This window comes from Chiloscyllium plagiosum, unplaced genomic scaffold, assembly GCF_037043375.1.
Source record: "Chiloscyllium plagiosum isolate Xiang-an unplaced genomic scaffold, Cpla_swu_hap1 HiC_scaffold_13, whole genome shotgun sequence".
In the NCBI taxonomy this organism is placed as follows: Eukaryota; Metazoa; Chordata; class Chondrichthyes; order Orectolobiformes; family Hemiscylliidae; genus Chiloscyllium; species Chiloscyllium plagiosum.
The window spans coordinates 70,873,751-70,896,750 of NW_028270151.1; the positions used below are offsets into that span (position 1 = coordinate 70,873,751).

General features: G+C 41.3%; 1 protein-coding gene across 2 annotated transcripts in view; it reads left to right on the forward strand.

Annotated features, from left to right (window-relative positions):
* Positions 1-23,000, forward strand: part of LOC122555796 (cohesin subunit SA-1) — a 207,996-nt gene that overhangs the window by 142,057 nt on the left and 42,939 nt on the right. For both annotated transcript variants that reach the window (XM_087993741.1, XM_087993742.1), the window contains exons 3-8: positions 3,085-3,190; positions 13,556-13,714; positions 14,614-14,710; positions 15,553-15,629; positions 16,355-16,559; positions 17,829-17,980. In XM_087993741.1, coding sequence (XP_087849867.1) covers positions 3,085-3,190; positions 13,556-13,714; positions 14,614-14,710; positions 15,553-15,629; positions 16,355-16,559; positions 17,829-17,980 — 796 coding nt within the window. The remainder of the gene's footprint in view (positions 1-3,084; positions 3,191-13,555; positions 13,715-14,613; positions 14,711-15,552; positions 15,630-16,354; positions 16,560-17,828; positions 17,981-23,000) is intronic.

Consider the following 23,000-nt stretch of genomic DNA (forward strand, 5'->3'; position numbering starts at 1 on the left):
GGTGTAATTGTACTTGTCCCCACCACTCTTTGTGGCAGCTTGTTCCATAAATGCACCACCCTCTACATCACAAAGTTACCCCTCAGGTTCTTTTAAAATCCTTCCCCTCTCACCGTAAACCCATGCCCTCTAGTTTTGGACTCTTGTGCCCTAGGAAAAAGACTTTGGCTGTTCAACCTATCCATGCCACTTATGATTTTATAAACCTCTGTAAACCTCCAACGCTGCAGGGAAAAAAGCCCCAGCATGTTCGGCCTCTCCCTACAAGTCAAACCCTTCAGTCTTGGCCACATCCTTGAGTCTTTTCTGTACCATTTCAAGTTTAACAACGTCCTTTATATACAAGGGGACCAGAATTGTATGCAGTATTCTAAAAGTGGCCTCATCAATGTCCTGAATAGCCGCAACATGACATTCCAACTCCTATACACAATGCTGTGACCAACAAAGACATGGATGCTGAATGCCACCTTCATCTTGTCTGCCTGCACCCCTAGGTTTCTTTCTTTTGGCAACATTCTCCAAGGCCCTGCCAATAACTATATATGATGTAGAAGTCTTCGAGGAGAAAGTGAGGACTGCAGATGCTGGAGATCAGAGCTGAAAACGTGTTGCTGGAAAAGTGCAGCAGGTCAGGCAGCAACCAAGGAGCAGGAGAATCGACGTTTCGGGCATGAGCCCTTCTTCAGGAATGAGAAAAGTGTGTTTTGCATATCCTTTCAAACCTTATCTTTTGCAGACAGGAACAGTTTATATCCAGTGCCCTCATGATCTTGTAAACCTTTGTAAACAGAAACAATTGTTATCTAGCCCCTTGTGATTTTCGCTTCCCCGGTCCCCAACACCTTATCTTCACCATGGACATCCAGTCCCTGTACACCTCCATCCCCCATCACGAAGGACTCAAAACCCTCCGCTTCTTCCTTTCCCACTGTACCAACCAGTACCCTTCCACTGACATCCTCCTTCGACTGACTGAACTGGTCCTCACCCTGAACAACTTCTCTTTCCAATCCTCCCACTTCCTCCAAACCAAAGGAGTAGCCATGGGCACCCGCATGGGCCCCATCAATGCCTGCCTCTTCGTAGGATATGTGGAACAGTCCATCTTTCGCAGCTACACTGGCACCACCCCCCACCTTTTCCTCCGCTACATCGATGACTGTATCGGCGCCGCCTCGTGCTCCCACAAGGAGGTTGAACAGTTCATCCACTTTACCAACACCTTCCACCCTGACCTCAAATTCACCTGGACCATCTCAGACTCCTCCCTCCCCTTCCTAGACCTTTCCATTTCTATCTCGGGCGACCGAATCAACACGGACATTTACTATAAACCGACCGACTCCCACAGCTACCTAGACTACACCTCCTCCCACTCTGCCCCCTGTAAAAACGCCATCCCATATTCCCAATTCCTTCATCTTCCCCGCATCTGCTCCCAGGAGGACCAGTTCCAATACCGTACAACCCAGATGGCCTCCTTCTTCAAGGACCGCAATTTCCCCCCAGACGTGATCGACGATGCCCTCCACTGCATCTCTTCCACTTCCCGCTCCTCCGCCCTTGAGCCCCGCCCCTCCAATCGCCACCAGGACAGAACCCCACTGGTCCTCACCTACCACCCCACCAACCTCCATATACGTCGTATCATCCATCGTCATTTCCGCCACCTCCAAACGGACCCCACCACCAGGGATATATTTCCCTCCCCTCCCCTATCAGCGTTTCGAAAAGACCATTCCCTCCGTGACTCCCTCGTCAGGCCCACACCCCCCACAAACCCAACCTCCACTCCTGGCACCTTTCCTTGCAACCGCAAGAAATGCAAAACTTGAGCCCACACCTCTCCCCTTACTTCCCTCCAAGGCCCCGAGGGATCCTTCCATATCTGCCACAAATTCACCTGCACCTACACACACATCATTTACTGCAAGCGCTGCGGCCTCCTCTATATTGGGGAGACAGGCCGCCTACTTGCGGAAAGTTTCAGAGAACACCTCTGGGACACCCGGACCAACCAACCCAACCACCCCGTGGCTCAACACTTCAACTCCCCCTCCCACTCCACCAAGGACATGCAGGTCCTTGGACTCCTCCGTCGCCAGACCATAGCAACACGACGGTTGGAGGAAGAGCGCCTCATCTTCCGCCTAGGAACCCTCCAACCACAAGGGATGAACTCAGATTTCTCCAGTTTCCTCATTTCCCCTCCCCCCACCTTGTCTCAGTCAAATCCCTCGAACTCAGCACCGCCTTCCTAACCTGCAATCTTCTTCCTGACCTCTCCACCGCCACCCCACTCCGGCCTATCACCTTCACCTTGATCTCCTTCCACCTATCGCATTTCCAGTGCCTCTCCTCCAAGTCCCTCCTCCCTAGCTTTTATCTTAGCCTGCTGGACACACTTTTCTCATTCCTGAAGAAGGGCTCATGCCCGAAACTTCGATTCTCCAGCTCCTTGGTTGCTGCCTGACCTGCACTTTTCCAGCAACACATTTTGAGCTATGATGTCGAAGTGCCAGTGTTGGACTGAGGTGAACAAAGTTAGAAATCACCTGACACCAGTTTATAGTTCAACAGATTTATTTGAAAGTACAAGCTTTCGGAGCACTGCTTCATCAGGTAGCTAACCTGGTGTTGTGGTTTTTAACATTAACTGTATAAGTCCTGCCCTGGTTTGCCTTATCAAAATGTAATATCTCACATTTACCTGAATTGAATTCCAACTGCCACTCCTTAGCCCATTGGCCCATCTGAGCAAGATCCTTTTGTACTCCAAGCTAATCTTTTTCACTGTCTAAACAGCTTCTATTTTGGTGTCAACTGCAAACTTACGAACTATATTCACAAAAGGTGTGTTATAGAGCATACAAAATGTAGGTCTTCAATTTTGATTTGTCACTTTAGTTAGATTAATTTACTGAATTTTGATTAACCTGTATTATAGAATATAATTTATTCCACAGTTCTGATCTTTCAATGGGCAAACTATGAATTGAGATAGTGGTGGTAGTGATGAGAAGAATTGAAATATGAAGACAGAGACAACGATACATAATATCTGCAATATTTAACTTTCAGGGAGCCAACTAACGAAACGACTATTCATTCTGATGTTACTGGTGAATTTGATGATCCAGAGGGGAAAGGACGGAAGCGCAGAGCTCGTGGTCCTGGCAGGCCACCGGTATGAGTTTTTAAATAAGTATTGATAGTTTGTCATAGAAATTATGCATTAGTACTTTCTGCATTAAGAAGGTTACTCTGAAGCATTAATATCTAAGGAAGAAGTTGGAGTTATCAGTTAAAACCTGAGAATTATGCTGTTCATACCAAGGCATAGTATTCTAATAACTCTTATTTTCAAATGTGGAAACTTTCATATCTTGATATTCTTTCACCAAATTTGTCAGAATTAGTTCACAATTTTTAGTGCATCTTTGAGGTTGAGTTTCATGAATAGCACATTTAGTTCATGAATGCAAGGATGAAGTGAATGGATAATCACTAGACACTCAAGAAGCAGGTGGTGCAGGAGCACTGAGTTCCAGTCCCCCTCAAAACAATGTTCAGTTCTGAATACTGATAAACATGATAGCTCATTTGGGGAGTTCAGCCATAGCTGATCCTGCAGTCAGAATTTAGACAGCTGAAGGAAATTTGCAAGCAGGACTTCCAAAAATAGTCAAATCATGATTACCTCCAAGACTACAAGTGAATGTAAAAATAGGAGAATAAACCGCAAGAAAAGTGGTTGAAGATAAGGTCTAGGAGGGAGGACTTTAGATTCTTGGGACGTTGGTATTGGCTCTGATTGTGCACACACAAATTGATCTCCGTTCAAGGTGATTTGCTTTCCTTTTGGGGAGGCTTTAAACTATCTGGGCAGGAGTGTAGGAATTGAGGTGTGATATCTGCACAGGATATGAGAAAGGACAAGTTATTAAATGGGCTCAGATTAAATGAGGAAGTAAGAAAGTCTAAATTTGGGTTACTGTGCATGTTTTTGAATACATGGAGCCTGGTAAATGAAGTTGGTGAGTTACAAATGCAAACTATCAAGTGGAGTTATAATGTTGTGTCTATAAAAGAAGCTCAAAGAAGGACAGCACTGGAAATTAAATATTCCTGGATACTAGGTAATGAGGAAAGATAGGAGGGATGGGTAGCATTATAAATGAAGAATATTGCCACGCTGGAGAGCAAGGATGTCCAAGTAGGACCAAGGACAGAGGCTATTTGGTGAGAACAGAAGGAATTGCTTGATGCAGTCTAATATGAAGAAGAATTGAAAATATTTCAATCATTTTGCCAATGATGGTCTCTCCTGTCTCTGAAGCACCAATGTTTACTTCACCTACTCTCCTTCTCATACATTCACAAAGGTTTATGTACATTCAAGCTAGTTTGCTGTTCCTGAATCTCTCTGCCTTCTCTTGGGAACCTTAATCAGTGTGTCATATTGATGAGCTACTGACATTCACTTCCAGCACTTTAAATGTCTAACTTCTAGAGCATGTGAAAGAAGGGATGTCCAAGATAAGGTCTGCTGGGTATTAGTTCTGCCACCTCCAACTATTCAACTCCACTCTGTGAGGACTTTAAGAACATAGCAAATCCCAGGATTGGAGCATCCTCCCTCAATGTTAAATTACTCTAGTATGGCCGTGTGTGTGTTAGCTGTCACTTATTTTGTAGCATTCTCACCTCTGTCAGAGGTTCTCATTTCAACTTGAGCTCAAAAATCAGTTCAGTAATGAGGGAGTCCTGCACTTTGAAGGATTGAAACCCTAAACCTATCAGTCTTTTGAGTGAAAAGTTAAGCTGAGGGCCTGTTTGCTGTCTAAAGTAGACAGAAAAGATCTAATGACACTGGATCAAAAAGAGCGATAGTTACCTCTGTTGACCTGGTTATCTGATTGTTATCACAGTTTTTGTTTTCTTGAGCTTGTTGTGTACAAATTCCTACAGTACAAAAATAACATTTCAAATGTACTTCATTGACTGTAAAGTGCTTTGAGAAGTTTGATGGTTGTGAAGGACTCATTACGTCAAGATGAGGGTGGTGCTGGAAAAACACGCAGGTCAGGCCGCATCCAAGGAGCAGAGAAATCGACTTCGGCTTTTGTCCGAAACGTCAATTTTCTTGCTCCTCGATTGCAGCTTGACCTGTGTCTTGCCAGTACCACTCTAATCTTGACTGTAATCTCCAGCATCTGCAGTCCTCACTTTCATCTAAGGACTCATCACACATACATTAAATAAATTTAAAATCCCAATAAACAGAAAATGAAGAACTAATGTTCAACTGGCAGATTTGTAGAATTAGGGATAATCTCAGGTGGTATTTTAATAAAAAGAAAGAATCCAGCTAATCTGGGAATATTTTAGTTCATTCTGTAATCTACAATAAATGTGATGTCCATTTTTAAAACAAAAAAACTCCAAAGTTTGTGAGAAGATTTGTAGCTCCAGGTGCTCGTTGCTGTGGTTCTGTTCGCCGAGCTGGAAGTTTTTGTTGCAAACGTTTCGTCCCCTGTCTAGGTGACATCCTCAGTGCTTGGGAGCCTCCTGTGAAGCGCTTCTGTGGTGTTTCCTCCGGCATTTATAGTGGCCTGTCCCTGCCGCTTCCGGTTGTCACAAAAAAACTCCTGCAGATAAACGTCACTTGATGCAAATCCCATATGGACTTTAAACTAATTAGATGAGCGGAAGATTTGGGAAGGAGAAATGTGTGCTTTGAGAGTAAGACAATATGTCACCAAGTCAGGGGAACGACTCAACAATACCCAGAGTGGGGCAGGAAGGGACAGTGTATACAAACACACAAAAAGAAAACACAGTATATAGTGCCAAAGAGGGGAAAAAAACTAAGGCAAAATATTAGCTCATTATTGAATGTGTGTAAAATATTGAACAAACAAAATGAATTAATGGCGCAATACATGTTAATGGGTATGATCTTAGAGCCATTACCAAGATATGATTGCAAGGATATCAAAGCTAAGAACTAAGTATTTCAGAGTATGTGACATTTTAAAAGCACAGCCAGAAAGGAGAGGGCAACGTGGGAGTCTTGTTGGTATGGACTGCAGTAAAGATTAGAGTGGTGCTGGAAAAGCACAGCAGGTCAGGCAGCATCTGAGGAGCAGGAAAGTCGACGTTTCGGGCAAAAGCCCTTCATCAGGAATAGAGGCAGGGTGCCTGCAGAGTGGAGAGATAAATGAAAGGGCGGTGGGGAGAAAGTAGCAAAGAGTACAATGGGTAAATGGGGGTGGGGATGAAGGCGATAGGTCAGAGAGGAGGGTGGAGTGGATAGGTGGAAAGGAAGATTTTACAAACCCACCGACTCCCACGGCTACCTGGATTACACCACTTTCCCACCCTACCTCCTGCAAAAATGCCATCCCATATTTCCAATTCCTCCACCTCCACGTATCTGCTCCCAGGAGGACCAGTTCCACCACAGAACACTCCAGATGGCCTCCTCCTTTAGAGACTGCAATTTCCCTTCCCACGTGGTTAAAGATGCCCTCCAACGCATCTCGTCCACATCCCGCCCCTCCACCCTCAAACCCCACCCCTCCAACTGTAACAAGGACAGAACACCCCTGGTACTCACCTTCCACCCTACCAACCTTTGCATAAACCACATCCGACGACATTTCTGCCACCTCCAAACGGACACCACCACCAGGGATATATTTCCCTCCTCACCCATTTCCACTTTCCGCAAAGACCGTTCCTTCCGTGACTACCTGGTCAGGTCCACGCACCCCCACCCTCCCTTCCTGGCACCCTGCCCTGCCATCGCAGGAATTGCAAAACCTGCACCCACATCACCTCCCCTACCTGCATCCAAGGCCCTCGGCTCTGCCGAGGGCATTGAGGTCCTGGGCCTCCTCCACCGCCACTCCCTCACCACCCAACACTTGGAGGAAGAACGCCTCATCTTCCGCCTCGGAACACTTCAATCCCATGGCATCAAAGTGGATTTCACCAATTTCCCCATTTCCCCTTCCCCCACCTCACCCCAGCTCCAACCTTCCAGCTCAGCAGTGCCCTCATGACCTGTCTGTCTTCCTTTCCACCTATCCATTCCACACACCTCTCTGACCTGTCACTTTCATCTATCACCGTAAATATATAAAAAGCAAGGGTGAACATGGGCCCCTTAGAGAATGAGATGGAGTTAAATGAATACTTTGCATAAGTCTTCACAGCATTCTTAAATTACTAAATAATGAAGGGGCAAAAGGAGGAGAGGAAATAAATGCAATAACTCACTAAAGAAAATGTGCTAGGAAAACTAATGGGGCTAGAGATCAATAAGTTCTCTGGATGGGATGCATCCAAGGATATTAAGCAAGTAGCTACAGAGATAGTGGATGCACCGATAGTAATCTTCCAAGAGGCCTTAACTTCTGAAAAGGTGAGGTTGTTGGTGTTGACTTGCTCTCTGAGCTAGTAAATTTGTTTGCAGGTGTTTTGTCACCATGCTAGGCAACATCAGTGTGCCACCGTTGAAGCATTGGTGTTCTGTCCCACTTGCTATTTATGTATCCCGGTTTGCTGACACACGTAGTATCATGGAGTCATAGAGTTGTACAACATGGAAACAGACCCTTCGGTTCAACCCGTCCATGCTGACCAGATATCCCAACCCAACCTAGTCCCACCTGCCAGCACCCGGCCCATATCCCTCCAAACCCTTCGGATTGGAGGGATATGGGCCGGGTGCTGGTAGGGTATCATTTTCAGTTTTGTTTCTTAGTGGTTGATATATGGGTCTAACTCTACATGCTTGTTAATGGAGTTCCGAGTTGTGTGCCAGCCTCCAGGAATTCAAGTGCATGTCTTTGTTTGGCTTGTCCTGGAATGGATATGTTGTCTGTTGTCCTTTGTCCTTGTGTATGGATACGTGATAGTTGATCGTCTCTTGGTGGTTAGTTGGTGGTTGTGTAACCTAATGGCTAGTTTTCTTCCAGTTGTCTGATGTATTTTGTATATAATGTTGGTTCTGTTAGTTGTGGGTATGGAATGCCTTATACTTGTCAGTAGCTGTCAGTGTGTTTATTGGTTTGTGGACTACCATGATACCTAGGGGTTGGAGTAGTCTGGTGGTCATTTCCGATATGTCTTTGATGTATGGCAGGGTGACGAGTGTATCCAGATGTGTTGTGTCTTATTGTGGTCTGTTTTTGTAAACACCAGCAGACTTCACTTTTTGGGTAACCGTTGTTTTTGAAGACGCCGGACAGGTGTTCTTCGGCTTTGCACAGCTCGAGGGTGCTGCAGTGTGTTACAACTTGAACAATGTTCTGATGCAGCTCTGTTTGTTTGTGTTGGGATGGTTGCTCTTATAGTTGAGTACTTGACCTGTATGGGTGGCCTTCCTGTGTCCGCTGGTCTGGAGTTCACCGTTGGCCTTGCGTTCAACCATTGCATCCTGGAAGGGAAATTGTTATTGTTCTCTTCTTCCTTGGTGAATTTTATGCTGGTGTCGATGTTGTTTGAATTGATGAATTTCTTCCAGCTGAGCACATTCAGTAATAACGAAGGTATCATCCACATTACGGATCCAAAGGTTAGGCTGGATAGTGGGAAGGACCCCTCCATTTCAGTCTTTGCATTACAGCTTCCACTATTAATCCTGATCCCATGGGTGTCTGTTGATTTGTCTGTTTACCTGGCCGTTGAAGGTGGTGGTCATGAGGGTGCTGTCCTTGCAGGTGGTGTTGGTGTTAGTGTTGTCGAGGGTCAGCATCACTGGTCCATCTAGTAGCGGCACTAGTGCTTCCTTGGCTTGGGAGATGTCTCTGGAGATAAATAGTGCAGTCACGCGAAGGAGATCATAACCTCATCTTCATCTATTCAGGTGTCCTTGATGTTGAGGAATTCTTGGGGGGTGTGAATGGAGTGGATGAGTTGTTTACCAGTAGAGTTTTAACATGTAGAGTCAAACCCCATATACCAAATATTAAGAAACAAATGCGGAAATGAAACCACCCACCTCAGCAAACCAGGACACACTGGTAACAAGCAGCTCAGCACAGCGATGCTTCATTGGAGGCGCACTGATGATGATACCTAGTATGGTGACAAAATTTCTGCAAACAGACTTACCACCTCAGCAAGCAAGTCAACAACCTCATCCACAACCTGAGCTACAAATCGTCTCAAGAATTTTGAATTCTGAATAAGTCCCAGAGGATTGGAAAACTGCCAATGTAGTATCTTTATTTAAAAAGGAGACAAAATTACAGCTAACTGAAAGTCAAATAAGCTTAACATCAGTCATATTATGTAAATATAATAACACAGCATATAGAAATATATGATACAGTTAAGCAGAAGCAACATGGCTTCACAAAGGGAGAATGATGTCTGACAAATTTACTAGAATTATTTGAGGTAACAAGTAGGATGGATAAAGAGGGAGCCAGTGAATGTAATATTTTTGGATTTTCAGAAGGCTTTTTTTAAGGTACCACACATTAGGCTACTTTATCAGATAACAATCTATGATGTTGGACATAGTATACTACCATGGTTAGAGGATTGGTTGACGAATAGAAGACAGAGTTGAGTTAAAAGAATGTGCATTTTCTGGATGGAAACCTGTAACTCATGGTGTGGCACAGGGATCAGTACTGGGGCCACAATTATTTACAACATATATTGTAAAGACTTAGATGAGAAAAGTGAATGTACTATTGCCAGTTTTGTGGATGATACAAATAGCAAATTGTGAGGATGACAAGAGTCTGGAAAGAGATAGAGACAGGTTAAGAAAGTGGGCAAACTTTGGCAGACAGAATCTAATGTGGGAAAATGCACTCTGGCAGGAAGAATAGAGAAGCTGAATATTATTTAAATAGAGAAAGAGTGCAGAAAAGTTCAGAAAAGAGGGGTTTGGGAGCCCCCTTGCATGAATTGTAAAAAGCTACCATCCAAATTCAGCAAATAAGGAAAAGTTAATGGAATGTTGGCCTTTATTTCAAAGGGAATTAGAGTATAAAAATAGGGAGGTTTTACTGAAATGAAAAGGAGAGACTAGTTCCAAACCACAGCTGGAATCCTGTACAGTTTTGTGCCCCTTATCTAAGGAAAGGTAGACTGAGATTGGAGACAGTCCAGAGAAGGTTCACAAGCCTGATCCTGGGTAAGGAGTGACTTTCTTCTGAGGAGAGGTTGACTCATTTGGTCGTATACTCATTGGAATTTAGAAGAATGAGTGATGACCCCATTGAGAATGCCAACTTCTTAGAGGTCTTGGGAGATGTGGAAAGGTTGTTTCCCCTAGTGTATGACCAGAAGGCATAATCTCAATAAGGAGTTGCACATTTAAGATAGATAAGGAGGAATTTCTTCTCTGTGGGTAGTCAGTCTGTGGAATTCTTCACTGCACAGGGCTTTTGAACCTGGGTCTTTAAGCATATTCAAAGCTGAGATAGACAGATTTTTAATTAGTAAATTGGGCGTTATAGGGAAAAGACCGACAAGTGCAGTTGAGGATTATCAGGTCAGACATGATCTCATTGAATGGTTGGGCTAAATGGCCTTCTATTCCAATATTTCATGTCTTGGATTGCACTGTAGTACTTTGACTGTAAAAACAGCTGTGTTTAATGTTAAATTGTCTGTTTAAACCCCATATCCCAGTCATCATAAAGGCCCATTTCCATTTGGGAACTATCTATCTCTGCTCACAATTCACCCAACTCCCATTAAGACCTGGCAACTTTAGCCTCAAGAATTCTAACCATTTTCACCAGACATTTGGCCATCACCTTAAATCAATTCCAGCCTGTCCAATCTGCTACTTCACATTGCACCCTGTCATCTTACCTCTACCTTAGTATCGATGATCCACTGCTTTTCAGCACTTACAGCCTTCCCTTTTACTCCTGCAACCTTTTTATGTGCTGTTTCAAATTGCAATACCATATATTTATATACAGCGATGCTCATATATTTATTTAATTCCTTCTCTACATCCATTTCCTGGGGGTAGGTAATGCATTTTAACTTCAGGATTGGAATGACGTCGCCTTTTTTGACTACCAAAACATAGAAAGTAGGAGTAGGCCACGAGCCCTTCAATCCTCCTCTGCCATTCAGTTTGAACACAGCTGATCATCCATCTCAGTGCTATGTTCTTGCTTTCCCCCCATACCCTTTGATCCCTTTAGCCTCAAGAATCATATCTAGCTTCTTCTTGAAAACTTTCAGTATTTTGGCCTCAACTGTCGTTTGTAGCTTTATGGTTTCTTCGGAGTTTTCGCGCTCATTTCAGATGGTTAGAAGTAAGACATGTCTGGGTATTGGAGCAAAATCCAAGCAGATGTCACGGTTATAATAATGACACTGCTTGGTATTTCAGCAGGGAAAGTTAGGTGAGGATCAGCTCAAGACAAATTGAGTAGGGAGCTGTGTTGTGTAAAGTGGACAACAAACATGACTGCAGAGTGTAAAGAGCAGAGGACTCATAATGCCCGTGCTGTTAAATTTCCCCTTGGGCGAGCCATTGACGTGTCATTAACTACATTGCTGCCTGCTAATGAGGGATGTCATTGAATCTGCCTTTTAATATGAGATGTGGAATAATTGGAAAGTTAAATAGGGATTTCTTCGGATACTTTTCAGGTCAGTGACCTGTCAGAACCAGAAAAAGATAGAATTCTAAGCAGGTGAAATGAGTTGGGATGGAAAAGAGCAAAATGAAAGCTCGATATGACAGGCTGGAAGATAGGAGATAATGTTAATGGTTGTGATTCTGTAGGGCCAAAGGGAGTGCTAATGATTACTGAAATTGTGGGGAAAAAAAACTGAAATCATTGAAATCCATGTTGAGTTGAGGAGATTAGATTACCAAATCAAAAGCAACAATGAATTAAAAAAAAGCACTCTTGCCTCTGAATCACAAGGTTGTGGGTTTGAGTCCCATTCCAGGATCAGAGGACAAAAAGTCAAAGTATGTCTTGAGGGAGTGCTGCATTCTTCAAGGAGTTGTCTTTCAGGTGAAATGCTAAGCCAAACCAATTGGACTGCAGCTGATGCAATGCATAGATCTTCTGCAGTTAGAAGTGAAGGAGTACTCGACAGTGTACAAACGGATGTGAGGTTTAAGTAAATCCATCAATTGTTTTTCTGGTACCGAACATCTGGAAAATGCAAGCTTTGAAAGAAGCTTGTGTTGTTTATAACATTTGACACGGTTATATTTAAACTTGGTCAGATTAATTAGAGCAAGAATAGAGTCACATAGCTGCTTGCATTTGGTGTAACATTTTTGGTTCTAAAGTTCTTTGATCCAGCTCAGGGTTCCACAGAGACCATTCCCTCCACGACTCCCTTGTTAGGTCCACACCCGGCACCTTCCCTTGCTGCCGCACAAGGTGTAAAACCTGTGTTTATGTCTTTCCCCCCCCTCGCTTCCATCCAAAGCCCCAAAGGATCTTTTTCACATTTGGCAGAAATTTTCTTGCACATCCACCCACCACATCTACTGCAGCCATTGCTCTCGATGTGGTCTCCTCTACGTTGGGGAGACAGGACGACAACTCGCGGAGCGTTTCAGGGAATATCTCTGGGACACACGCAACCAAACAACCTCACTGCCCTGTGACCGACCACTTCAACACCCCATCCTACTCTTCCAAGGACATGCAAGTCCTGGGCCACATCCACGCTAAATCAAAATCATGTGTCAACTGGAGGAAGAATGCCTCATTTTCTGCCTTGGGACTTTTCAACTACTCTACTTGGCTAGTTTCCAAATCTCCCCTCCCACTACCTTGTCCCAGATCCAACCCTCCAACTTGGCACCACCTTCTTGACTTGGCCTATCTGTCCATCTTCCTTCCCACCTATCCGCTCCACCCTGCCCACCAACCTATCACAATTAACTCCTACCACCTGAATCCATCTATCACCATCCCATCTATCTCCCCCACCCCGCTATTTATCTCTCATCCCCCTTCCCCTCCACATTGTGGGCGGCACGGTGGCACAGTGGTTAGCACTGCTGCCTCGCAGCGCCAGAGACCCGGGTTCAATTCCCGCCTCAGGCGACTGACTGTGTGGAGTTTGCACGTTCTCCCCGTGTCTGCGTGGGTTTCCTCCGGGTGCTCCGGTTTCCTCCCACACTCCAAAGATGTGCAAGTCAGGTGAATTGGCCATGCTAAATTGCCCGTAGTGTTAGGTAAAGGGCTAAGTGTGGGGGTGTGGGTGGGTTGCGCTTCGGCGGGTCGGTGTGGACTTGTTGGGCCGAAGGGCCTGTTTCCACGCTGTAAGTAATCTAATCTAATTCCTGATGAAAGGCTCATACTGCCTGACCTGCTGTGCTTTTCCACCACCACTGGTTTTGACTCTAATTTCTCCAGTATCTGTGATCCTCACTTTCTTCTGGAATTTAGCTAGTCAATGCCCTTTTAAATGTAGGGCCTTTCTAAAATTGAAATTAAAAAAAAGTCAATACTTAAAGGTGCAAACAAATTTTGAATGTGCTCTTTTAAATTTGAAAATGCCACTTTGTTCCCTTCCCAAGACTGCTAAGAAGGCAAGGCGTATTCCAGGAGAGAAGAGTCGAGTCGGAACAGGTGGTAGAACAAGTTTGGGAAAGGCTAATGGACACCATCAACAAAATGGAGACATTGAACCAGTCACACTTTTTGAGGTGGTGAAAATGGGCAAGAGTGCCATGCAGGTAAATGGAAATTCAAATTTCACCCGTTCCTCACAATCTGCTCTAATGGAAAGAATACAAATAATTTTAATACTTCTAATCAAATTGTAGGCGTGTTGCAAGAATAATTGAAAGTTGAATCTATTTCTGTGCACATTTCTATGCACTTGAGGCAGGATTCATATCTTTAATTGGAATCTGACCAAATCATTCTGTTCTAAGTTTTCTGCTTGTAATTTGTAAATGCACTAATGCGCAACTGCATTAGCCTGTAGTTATCATGTTTGTGGTGAGATCTGTATTACATAGAATATTTTATTCCGTAATGTCCAAACAATATAAATCGTGCCGGAAGAAGTTAAGTAGTAGTACAAACTGGATGAAGCCACTTAGCTTTTCAAGACTGCATTGTCATTCAGAAACATTGCAGCTGATCTGCCTCTATCCTGCCTTTAGTATCCAAAGATCTATCAAACTCTATCTTGAATCTACTTATATATGCATATACCACCCCTCTTCCAAGTCAGTGGCTGATATAGTCATGTCAGTAGTTGTTTCTTTAAATCTGTCTTTCACAGATTTTCTGTAATTGTAGTAATTTTCTGTAATTGTAATCTGTATATGCAGCTATTTTTACTGTCTATCCTCTCTCAATTACATGTCGCCTTCCTGATGAAGGAGCAGCGCTATGAGAGCTAGTGCTTCCAATTAAACCTGTTGGACTATAACCTGGTGTTTTGTGACTTTTAACTTTATGCCTTCTTTCATTCCTCATTCTTCACTCCTCAGCCTAGACTATTGTGAAGTGTTTTCCAGTGAATAATCACACAAGTAAGTTGTAGGGTAGTAGCTGCTGTAAATACCTGATCTGAGGTTTATCCAGCTTGCATAATAATTACTAGTAATATTTTTCTCAACAGTCTGTGGTTGATGACTGGATAGAATCGTACAAACAGGATAGGGACATCGCACTTTTGGACCTAATCAATTTTTTCATCCAGTGCTCAGGATGTAAAGGTAAAGCTAAAGGCCTTGAAATATTCTTTGAAGGGTTATAATTTTGTTTGTGTTTTATTTTCACCGAGAACTTTTGCCACTTGAGGCATAGTGTTTCTGTGTAAGGTAATTTTGTTAAGAAAAGTATAATCACAAGTAATGTTTTGTAAATGTGTGATCATCAACTTCCTTTAGTTGCTCATCAAGTTGTATCAGATTTTGTATGAATAACTATTGTTGAACAGTAAGATCAATTTATATATTGGTTTCCTTGCTGCTGAAACTGCCTCACTAGCTCCCCCTATGTAATGTAAACAAAAAAGCTATACAAACATTGAAGCAACCTTCATAAAACAGTTGTGAGAAGTTAGTGGTATATAATTGGGAGTCTTTCAACATTTTTGCAGTCATTTTTAAGTACAGTTTTATTTTAGTCACATATTCTATTGTTAATCAAATATAATAAACGAGTCTTAAGTTTCACAGTATTTTAGGCAGCAAAACCTGATGAAGGGCTTTTGCCCGAAATGTCAATTTTCCTGCTTCTCGGATGCTGCTTGAACTGCTGTGCTTTTCCAACACCATTCTCTTCCAGAATCTGGTTTCCAGCATCTGCAGTCATTGTTTTTACCTCAAAGTTAAACTGCCAAGTCATATTGAGGAGCTGAGTTTATCACAAAATACCCCTTCTTAACAACTTGTTTTCATATTGCCTTGTTGTCAAATTATCTTTTGCCAAAATGTAGCTTGTCAAAATTTAAATTTTGTACCAGTGCAACCAATATATTTTAAGGTAAACATGCAGGGACTTACCCGTAACACTGATGTTTCTTTACAGTCTCTTGGCTATGTTTCCTATACAGGCACTGTAAGAATTGAGATGTTTCGAAATATGCAGAATACAGAAATAATTAGGAAAATGACTGAAGAGTTTGATGAGGTGAGTCCACAGTAATTCAATGAATGATAATATAAAACTGGAATTGTCCAAGATTTGATCTGTGGTCAGTTGTATGTCACAACTTGTAAATGATCATCTGTCGCGAAGTTACATCTTGTGTACAGTTAAGTGTCCTTTTGATTTTGGAAGTTAGACAAAGTTATTAAAAATTCACGAGGGCAAAATGAAGCCTTTTTATTTTACATCTATGCAGTGTGACTTACAGGATCTGTTACTGCTGTAAACTCAAAGATAGCTATGAATCTGAAGTGGTATTTTCTTTTATTTTAAAGAATTAAAATTGCTACATTAAGGTAAAGTCAGGCAATTATTTAAAAGCAAGACTATTCTAAATGAGATTGTTTGGTCCGTACTCATTTCAGTTGCTATATTAAAGAAAGGTACCAGTTAGCTACAGACATAACTGACAAGTTTGTTTGTAATGTATCCTTCAGGCTCTCTATTCCTAAATTCTATACTTACCTATTTGAAAAGGATAGTCAACCAAATAGAACAATCCAGGAATTGTGATCGTGGTGATCTTGAACATATTTAGTTTTTATTTGAGATTCTGACCAATCAAAAATGTGAGTTAAGCACAACCTGTCAGAAAAATAAATGCTGTGTTAATAGTAACTAAAACTGTGTTGTTTCACAGCAATAAATTTATGCACCAGTTGTTTGCATTCAGTTAAGATTATAGTTTGGAATATATTTCTTTGCAGGACAGTGGAGATTACCCTCTAACTATGCCTGGTCCTCAATGGAAGAAATTCCGATCAAATTTCTGTGAGTTTATTGGAGTGCTCATCCGGCAATGTCAGTACAGTATTATTTATGATGAGTACATGATGGATACAGTGATTTCTCTCCTAACTGGGCTTTCAGATTCACAAGTTCGAGCCTTCAGGCACACCAGCACCTTGGCTGGTAAGTTGACAATTTTCTTTACTGAAGGAAGTTCACTGTGCTGTTTTGTTAAACACACAGTCAGTTGTTTAAGGATATAATTATGATCTTTTTATGCACGTTAAGTATCTGTTTTGTTACATTTAAATTAAATGAAGTTGCTTTCAGGTTCTAATCTGACGAATGCAGCACCTTTCTATCTTTGTTTAATTGTGGTTCCAATGAGCCTTGCTGCATGGTTGAAGTTGAAAATAAATAGCTACTTTCTGAACAGAACAACAATAGTTTTCATTTACAAAGCACTTTTAGCATAAAGGTCTCTGGCATAATCAGACAACATTGGCCACAGAGACAAATGAGAAGTGACTAGAAGCATGTTCAAAGAGATGGCACGTAAGCAGGCTTTTAGAGGAGAATTTATGGCTAATTTATAAGATTTGACTAGGTTACAAAGAAATGGAGAAGAGTGAAACCATGATGGATTTTAATGCGAGGACGAGAATTTTAAATTGAAAGTACTGATGTATCAAAAGAAAGAGAAAAGGTCAGCAAGGGCAGAGGTAAAATCCAAAGAAGGTATCATTGGAAACTGGCATGTTTGGATGTAATTATCACCCAGGAAAACAGCTACACTTTGTGCTGAGTACTAGATACGTTGCATTTACTGCTGTCACTGGAACTTAGCACAGTTTTTCAAAGACAAGTAATTTTGCTTGTAAAGCAGATTTTCAACTACAGAGTTTTTTGGAAGCATGGGTTTTTTCCTTCTAAATTTACCTTAAGATTCTTTATTAACTAAAACTAACTCGTTGCGATTCTTGAATTGTGTAATCTTTTCCTAGTTTGCCTTCTCATTTTCCCACATTACACTCCCAACAGCCAAATTTTTGCTCACTTCACTAAAATCCTATTAAAATTCCTGCTAATTTACTTGCTATTTTAGTTACCTAATTGAAATGGTTAATTTCTTGACTCTTAGGTTAGATTAGATTCCTAGAGTGTGGAAACAGGCCCTCCGGCCCAACCAATCCACACCAACCCTCCGAAGAGTAACCCACCCACACCCATTTCCCTCTGACTAATGTACCTAACACTAGTTTAAATAAATGCTGTAATTTAGAGAAAATGACAAGACATACTCACCAAGCAATCACTTAACTGCTTTTTTCGGAGGTAATATTGAAATCAATTTTTTCGTACACCATGGAAAGCAATAAATTTGTGTAAGTTTGGCTACTTGCATACTAACTTTGCAGTTTCAAATTAACATTTTTGCTTGTTTCCTTATAGCTATGAAGCTGATGACAGCATTGGTGAATGTGGCCTTAAACTTAAGTATACATCAAGATAACACACAAAGACAGTATGAGGCTGAGAGGAACAAAATGATAGGCAAACGAGCTAATGACAGATTGGAATTGCTGTTACAAAAAAGAAAGGAGGTAAGGCTGTTGGTGTGCTTTATTGCTTATGAAAATGTTTCACATTAAGCCAAAAAAAAGCAATAAATTCAAAAGATGTGTAAATACACACAAAGCAGTAAGAGGCAATTACACTTTTTTCAAACTGAATATGTTGTAATTAGTTGACACAGGATAAATCTGTTTCTGTGTATGATATTCGAGTGTTAATGTGCGCACCTAGATTTCTGCATTTGTAATATAATTGACCTACTTGAACAACAGCCAGAACATCATCAAAAATGTAGAAATGATTGATCCATAAGCAAAAGTTGACTATTGAAAAATATTTTACTTTGTTTACACCAGTTGACAACAGTTTGGTGGTAACTATTTACAAGCAGTTTATATTTTTCTATATTAACATGGGGCACTTTTCGAGTCTGTCTATCTCTTTTGATATTAAATAAACCTTGACCACTAATATATGAAAAATGTTTTAAAATGTTGGCCATCTTTGTAAATAAAAGCCTGAAATTTGATAGCTGATGAATGTAAAGCAAAGAGACAAGTTTCAGTCATACACTCTTCATTTGACAAGAAGTCTAATGGTTAAAAAAGATTACTGAGGTTGGAAAAATTGGGCAATAAAAGAGGGAGAGAAACAAGAAATGCTTTTAAGGTTTCCAAAAGAAAGCACATGAGTTAATTGACCCACAAATCACTTGATAGAAAACTGTTAATTGATGAAGATGAGTGATCTGAGGGATGATGGAAGGAATTTGAAACATGTAGAATAGAATAGCATAGGGTAAACAAACTTTGCGCTCCTGGGCTGACGAGCCCACATGTTGTGCTGCTACTCTGCTGCCTTTCTTGTTAAAGGGTGAGAGAAATAAAACAGCAAAATATATAAGTGGAAAGACTTAGGTGCTTGTTCTTCTGGACATCTTCATTTGACCGTGACCTGATGCCTCACATCCCTTGTGGTATATCACATTAATTACTTTTCCTGTTCTCACTCTAACATCTCTACTTTATGCTGTGGTACACTGCACTGCAAACGTAACTGTCCATGGTTAGAAACTTGAATACGGTACCTTGACTGACTTGAGATATCCAAAATGGTGTCAGTGGTACACATGCACATTTTTGGTTACAAGTTGCAGTGGACACCATATTGATGAACAGCTGCCAAAACTATGCAGTACAGGGCGATGATAACATTAGTTAGAGGATAGTACAGATTTGATGCCAACGTTAACATTTTCTGCTAAATTCTCAGCTAATACATTTGCTTTATCACGTTTAGCTAGATGCATGTTCTGTAATAGAAAGGAGCTCTATCATTTAAATAGATCGTTGACTCATTTCAACTTTGTTGCTGACATTTCTTGTGCAATGATCGTACAAGTCTCTGCATTCTTGGAGACTGTCGGGAGTGGTGTGGCAAATGCTGAAGGGCATTATCCTCAAATCAGTGTTTCTTCACAAATTAATTCCTCCCTGATGTGGGTGAAATAATGGGCATTTTACTTGGCATTCATTGTGACCGGGAAAATGGGCAAAACAAGGGAAAATGATGGAAGAAGATAGTGAAGTACTCTCAGCAGGAGACCAAATCAGTTCACGCTTATGAGAGAACAATACCTGGACCTGAGGGTGATACAGTGTGAGAAACATCTACATGTCACTGAAATCTGCTACCTGTTGGAACCAAATCTGTAATCTCAGAAGGCAGCATTTCCCGTGACTACGAAGGTGATTGGTAACATTACACTCTGAGCTGCAAATGATGGTTTTGTCCCATCATTGCACAGGGGAAATGATTGAAACTTTCTTCCAACAAAGTCAAATACATTTCATTCTCTTGCCAAAGAACAGGTGGTAGAAGAAGCATGCAACTTCTTCAGTGACTGCTCCAGTGAGAGTCAGCACTTTGGTTGAATACCTGCTACCTCTGGTTGTGTGCCACCTCAGCCTGAAAGAGAGGGGAGCAAGCCATTGATTGTTGTCAAGTGCCTCATAGTCTGGCATCACTTGCATAGTCAAATATCTGGTATTGCATGTGCAACAGAGATATTGATGTGTATGTTGAAGCTGTCAAAGTTAGGTATGAATTTTGACTGACTGAAATTATTGGTGGCTGAGTAGGAATGGGCCTAAGTGGTGCAGCTTATGTCATATGGCATTTAAAGATGCATTCCAATCGTATGATGTCATGTTTTGCACTACTGCATCAAGAACCTTAGGATTTAACTTTTGTCGTTGGCCACAGCTATCTGCTCTCAGCACCCTCTGAGAATTTACTTGGAGGACCTCCTAGCTTTCTACATGCAGCATGTGAGTTGATTTGCACCTCCTCAACCAAAGCCTCCAGAGCAGAGTTAGAAGACATGCTAAAAGCCATGTTGTGCCATTCGTGAATCTCTTCCACTTCAATTGTAAAGTCATTTTCAGCACTTTTTCCAACCACGAAACATTTTCCTGTTAAGGCATGCAGGTTAGCCTCTCCTAATTCTGCGCAACCTACTAAGATGTGTAGCCACTCAACAGAGTGGCTTCAAATGCTCTGAATCATGCATTTGCAATCCCTGTGACATTTTCAGGGATGATTGAATGTAGCCCTCTAAATCTTTCTCTTTGCACTTTGCAGCCAAGAATGCAGTGCATCAATGTGGCTCTGTGATTGTCTTGGGCGAAGGACGGTGGGTTGGCATTTGCATTTCGACCCATTCTCAGAACAAAATGCTGGCTGGGGAAGAGAATAAGCCTTTTTCAGTAACTCCGCACACACTGAGGTTACATCATAAAATAATAGCTTGAATCAACAACATGACAATTTCTTGAGAGACAAACAGAAATGTGAGATTATAAATGCAGGGAAGTTTGCTATTATTTAGCAAATCGTTGTACTGCATGTGGAAATTGAAATCATTACACAAATCTCTTAATTGTTTGTATATTTTCCTACCATATCTGGTCTGCTGTCAGTAATCAACATTTTACTGTTTTTGTGTCAAATTTCCAGGATCGGCAGTGTTTTACTTGTGCCAAGTATATGAGCATAGACATTATTTTGCAATTCAGCATGACAGCATTTAAAAATTAATGCAAAAATGGTGCATTAATTGCCCATTGTTTGAGGTTAACTTATCCAAATTCCTCCACCATTTCAACTTAGCTTTTCAACCGTTTCTTTTCCAGTTTTGGTTCTGCTGGTGCGCACATTCTCTGCTTTCTGTTGTCACCAGAACATTAATTTACAAATAAGGCTGTCTCTATCTTTTAGTTGTGAATTGATCTGTCAGTACCTTAGATTTTGTAGAAACCAAGCTTAAAGGAAGAGTCTGTTCATTTACATCCAAGTTCCACCTCAAAAATATAATTTCCATCATTTGCCATTTCAAATTTTCTGAATAGTAGAGAAACCTTTCGCATGCAGTGCCTCTTCTCACATTCCTTTGGTATATAATTCTCATTCAAAAATGTCTCTCTTCCATTCCTCTCATCTTTTCCTTAAAATTCTTATTGGATACTCCTTGCCAAATCCCCCTGCTAACTTTCACAACAAAGTTGCCTTTCCCTTCTACCCTCTATTGACATCCATATAAAGGAATAATTTATTGTCCTTAAGTTCAACCTACATATGAACATAAACATATAAATTAGGACCAAATGTAGGTCATTCAGCTCCTCAAACTTCCTCCACCATTTGATAAGATCATGGTGGGTCTGATTGTGGCTCAAAATCTGTGTCCTTTCTTTTTGCAACTCCTGTAGTTTCCTTAGAATTTATTTAATTCAACCTTAAAAATATTCAATTACCCTGTCTCCTCCATTCACTGGAGAACAGAATTCCACAGACGAATGATTCTCAGAGAGATCTTCATTTTAAGCTGTATTCCCCAAGTTCAAATCTTGTTAAGAAGAGGAAACACCTTGTCAGCATCTAAACCGTCAAACCTTCCCAAGATTGTATATGTTTCAATAGGATCACCTCTCATTTTCCGAATCGCCAATCTATACAGGTCCAACCTGAGCTAATCTTCCTCATTAGCTAACTCCTTTATTCCACGGCTCAATAGTGTACTTATCCCTGCGATGTTTCTGTGCAGTTATATTTTTTCTTGACTAAGGAGACTAAGATTTTACACAGTATTCTAGGTGTGTCTGTCACCAGAGTGATGTACAACTGTAGTAAAACTAAAATTTATACTTCATTCCCTTTGCCTTCATTTGCCTTCCTAATCACTTGCTGCACTTGCATGTTAACTCATTGTGATTCATGTACAAAGACACGAAAGAACTGTCATCTTTTACTAATCTGCCTTCCCAGTTTCCCACATTATACTCCCAACAGCCAAATTTTTGCTCACTTTGCTAAAATCCTGTTAAAATTCCTTATCAAAGTTTATTTTACTAGCTTTCTTTGTGTAAGCAGTTAATTTAGCAATCAAATCTTTGGTTCTTTATCCAATTCATTGGTATAAGTTATATATAGTTGAATTCCCAGTACTGCACATTATGGCACTCCCCTAGTTTCAGCTTGTGAACCTGTGAAGATAGTTTGAACTGATCTTGTGATGAAATGGCTGAAAGATCAGACAGTGATCAAGACCTTTGGAGCACTGTGAAGAAGATAGTGTATGAGTGATAACATATCTGTGAGGAATGAGAGGACAAGACAGGTATGTTGAGAGTTTTTATGTGCAGGCTCTAGAAAAATGCCATCTAATTGGAAAATACTGAATTTATTTTTATTCAAGAGAGGTGGGTGACAGAAACAGGAAACTATAGGGCAATTTGCCTAACATTTGTTAAAAAGAAAAGCAAGAGTCCCTTAAAGAAGTTGCAGCAGGGCTCTTGGAAAATCCTAATGCAGTCATGCAGAATGCATCAAGTTTAACTAAGTTATTAGGATTTTTTTGTGGAAGTAACAAGTAATTTGGTTAAAGGGGAACCTGTAGATTTGGTGAATTTGGAATTCCAAGAGGTATTTTATCAGGTGGCACATCAAAGGTGACTGCACAAAATAAGAGCTCATGGTGTAAGGGTAACG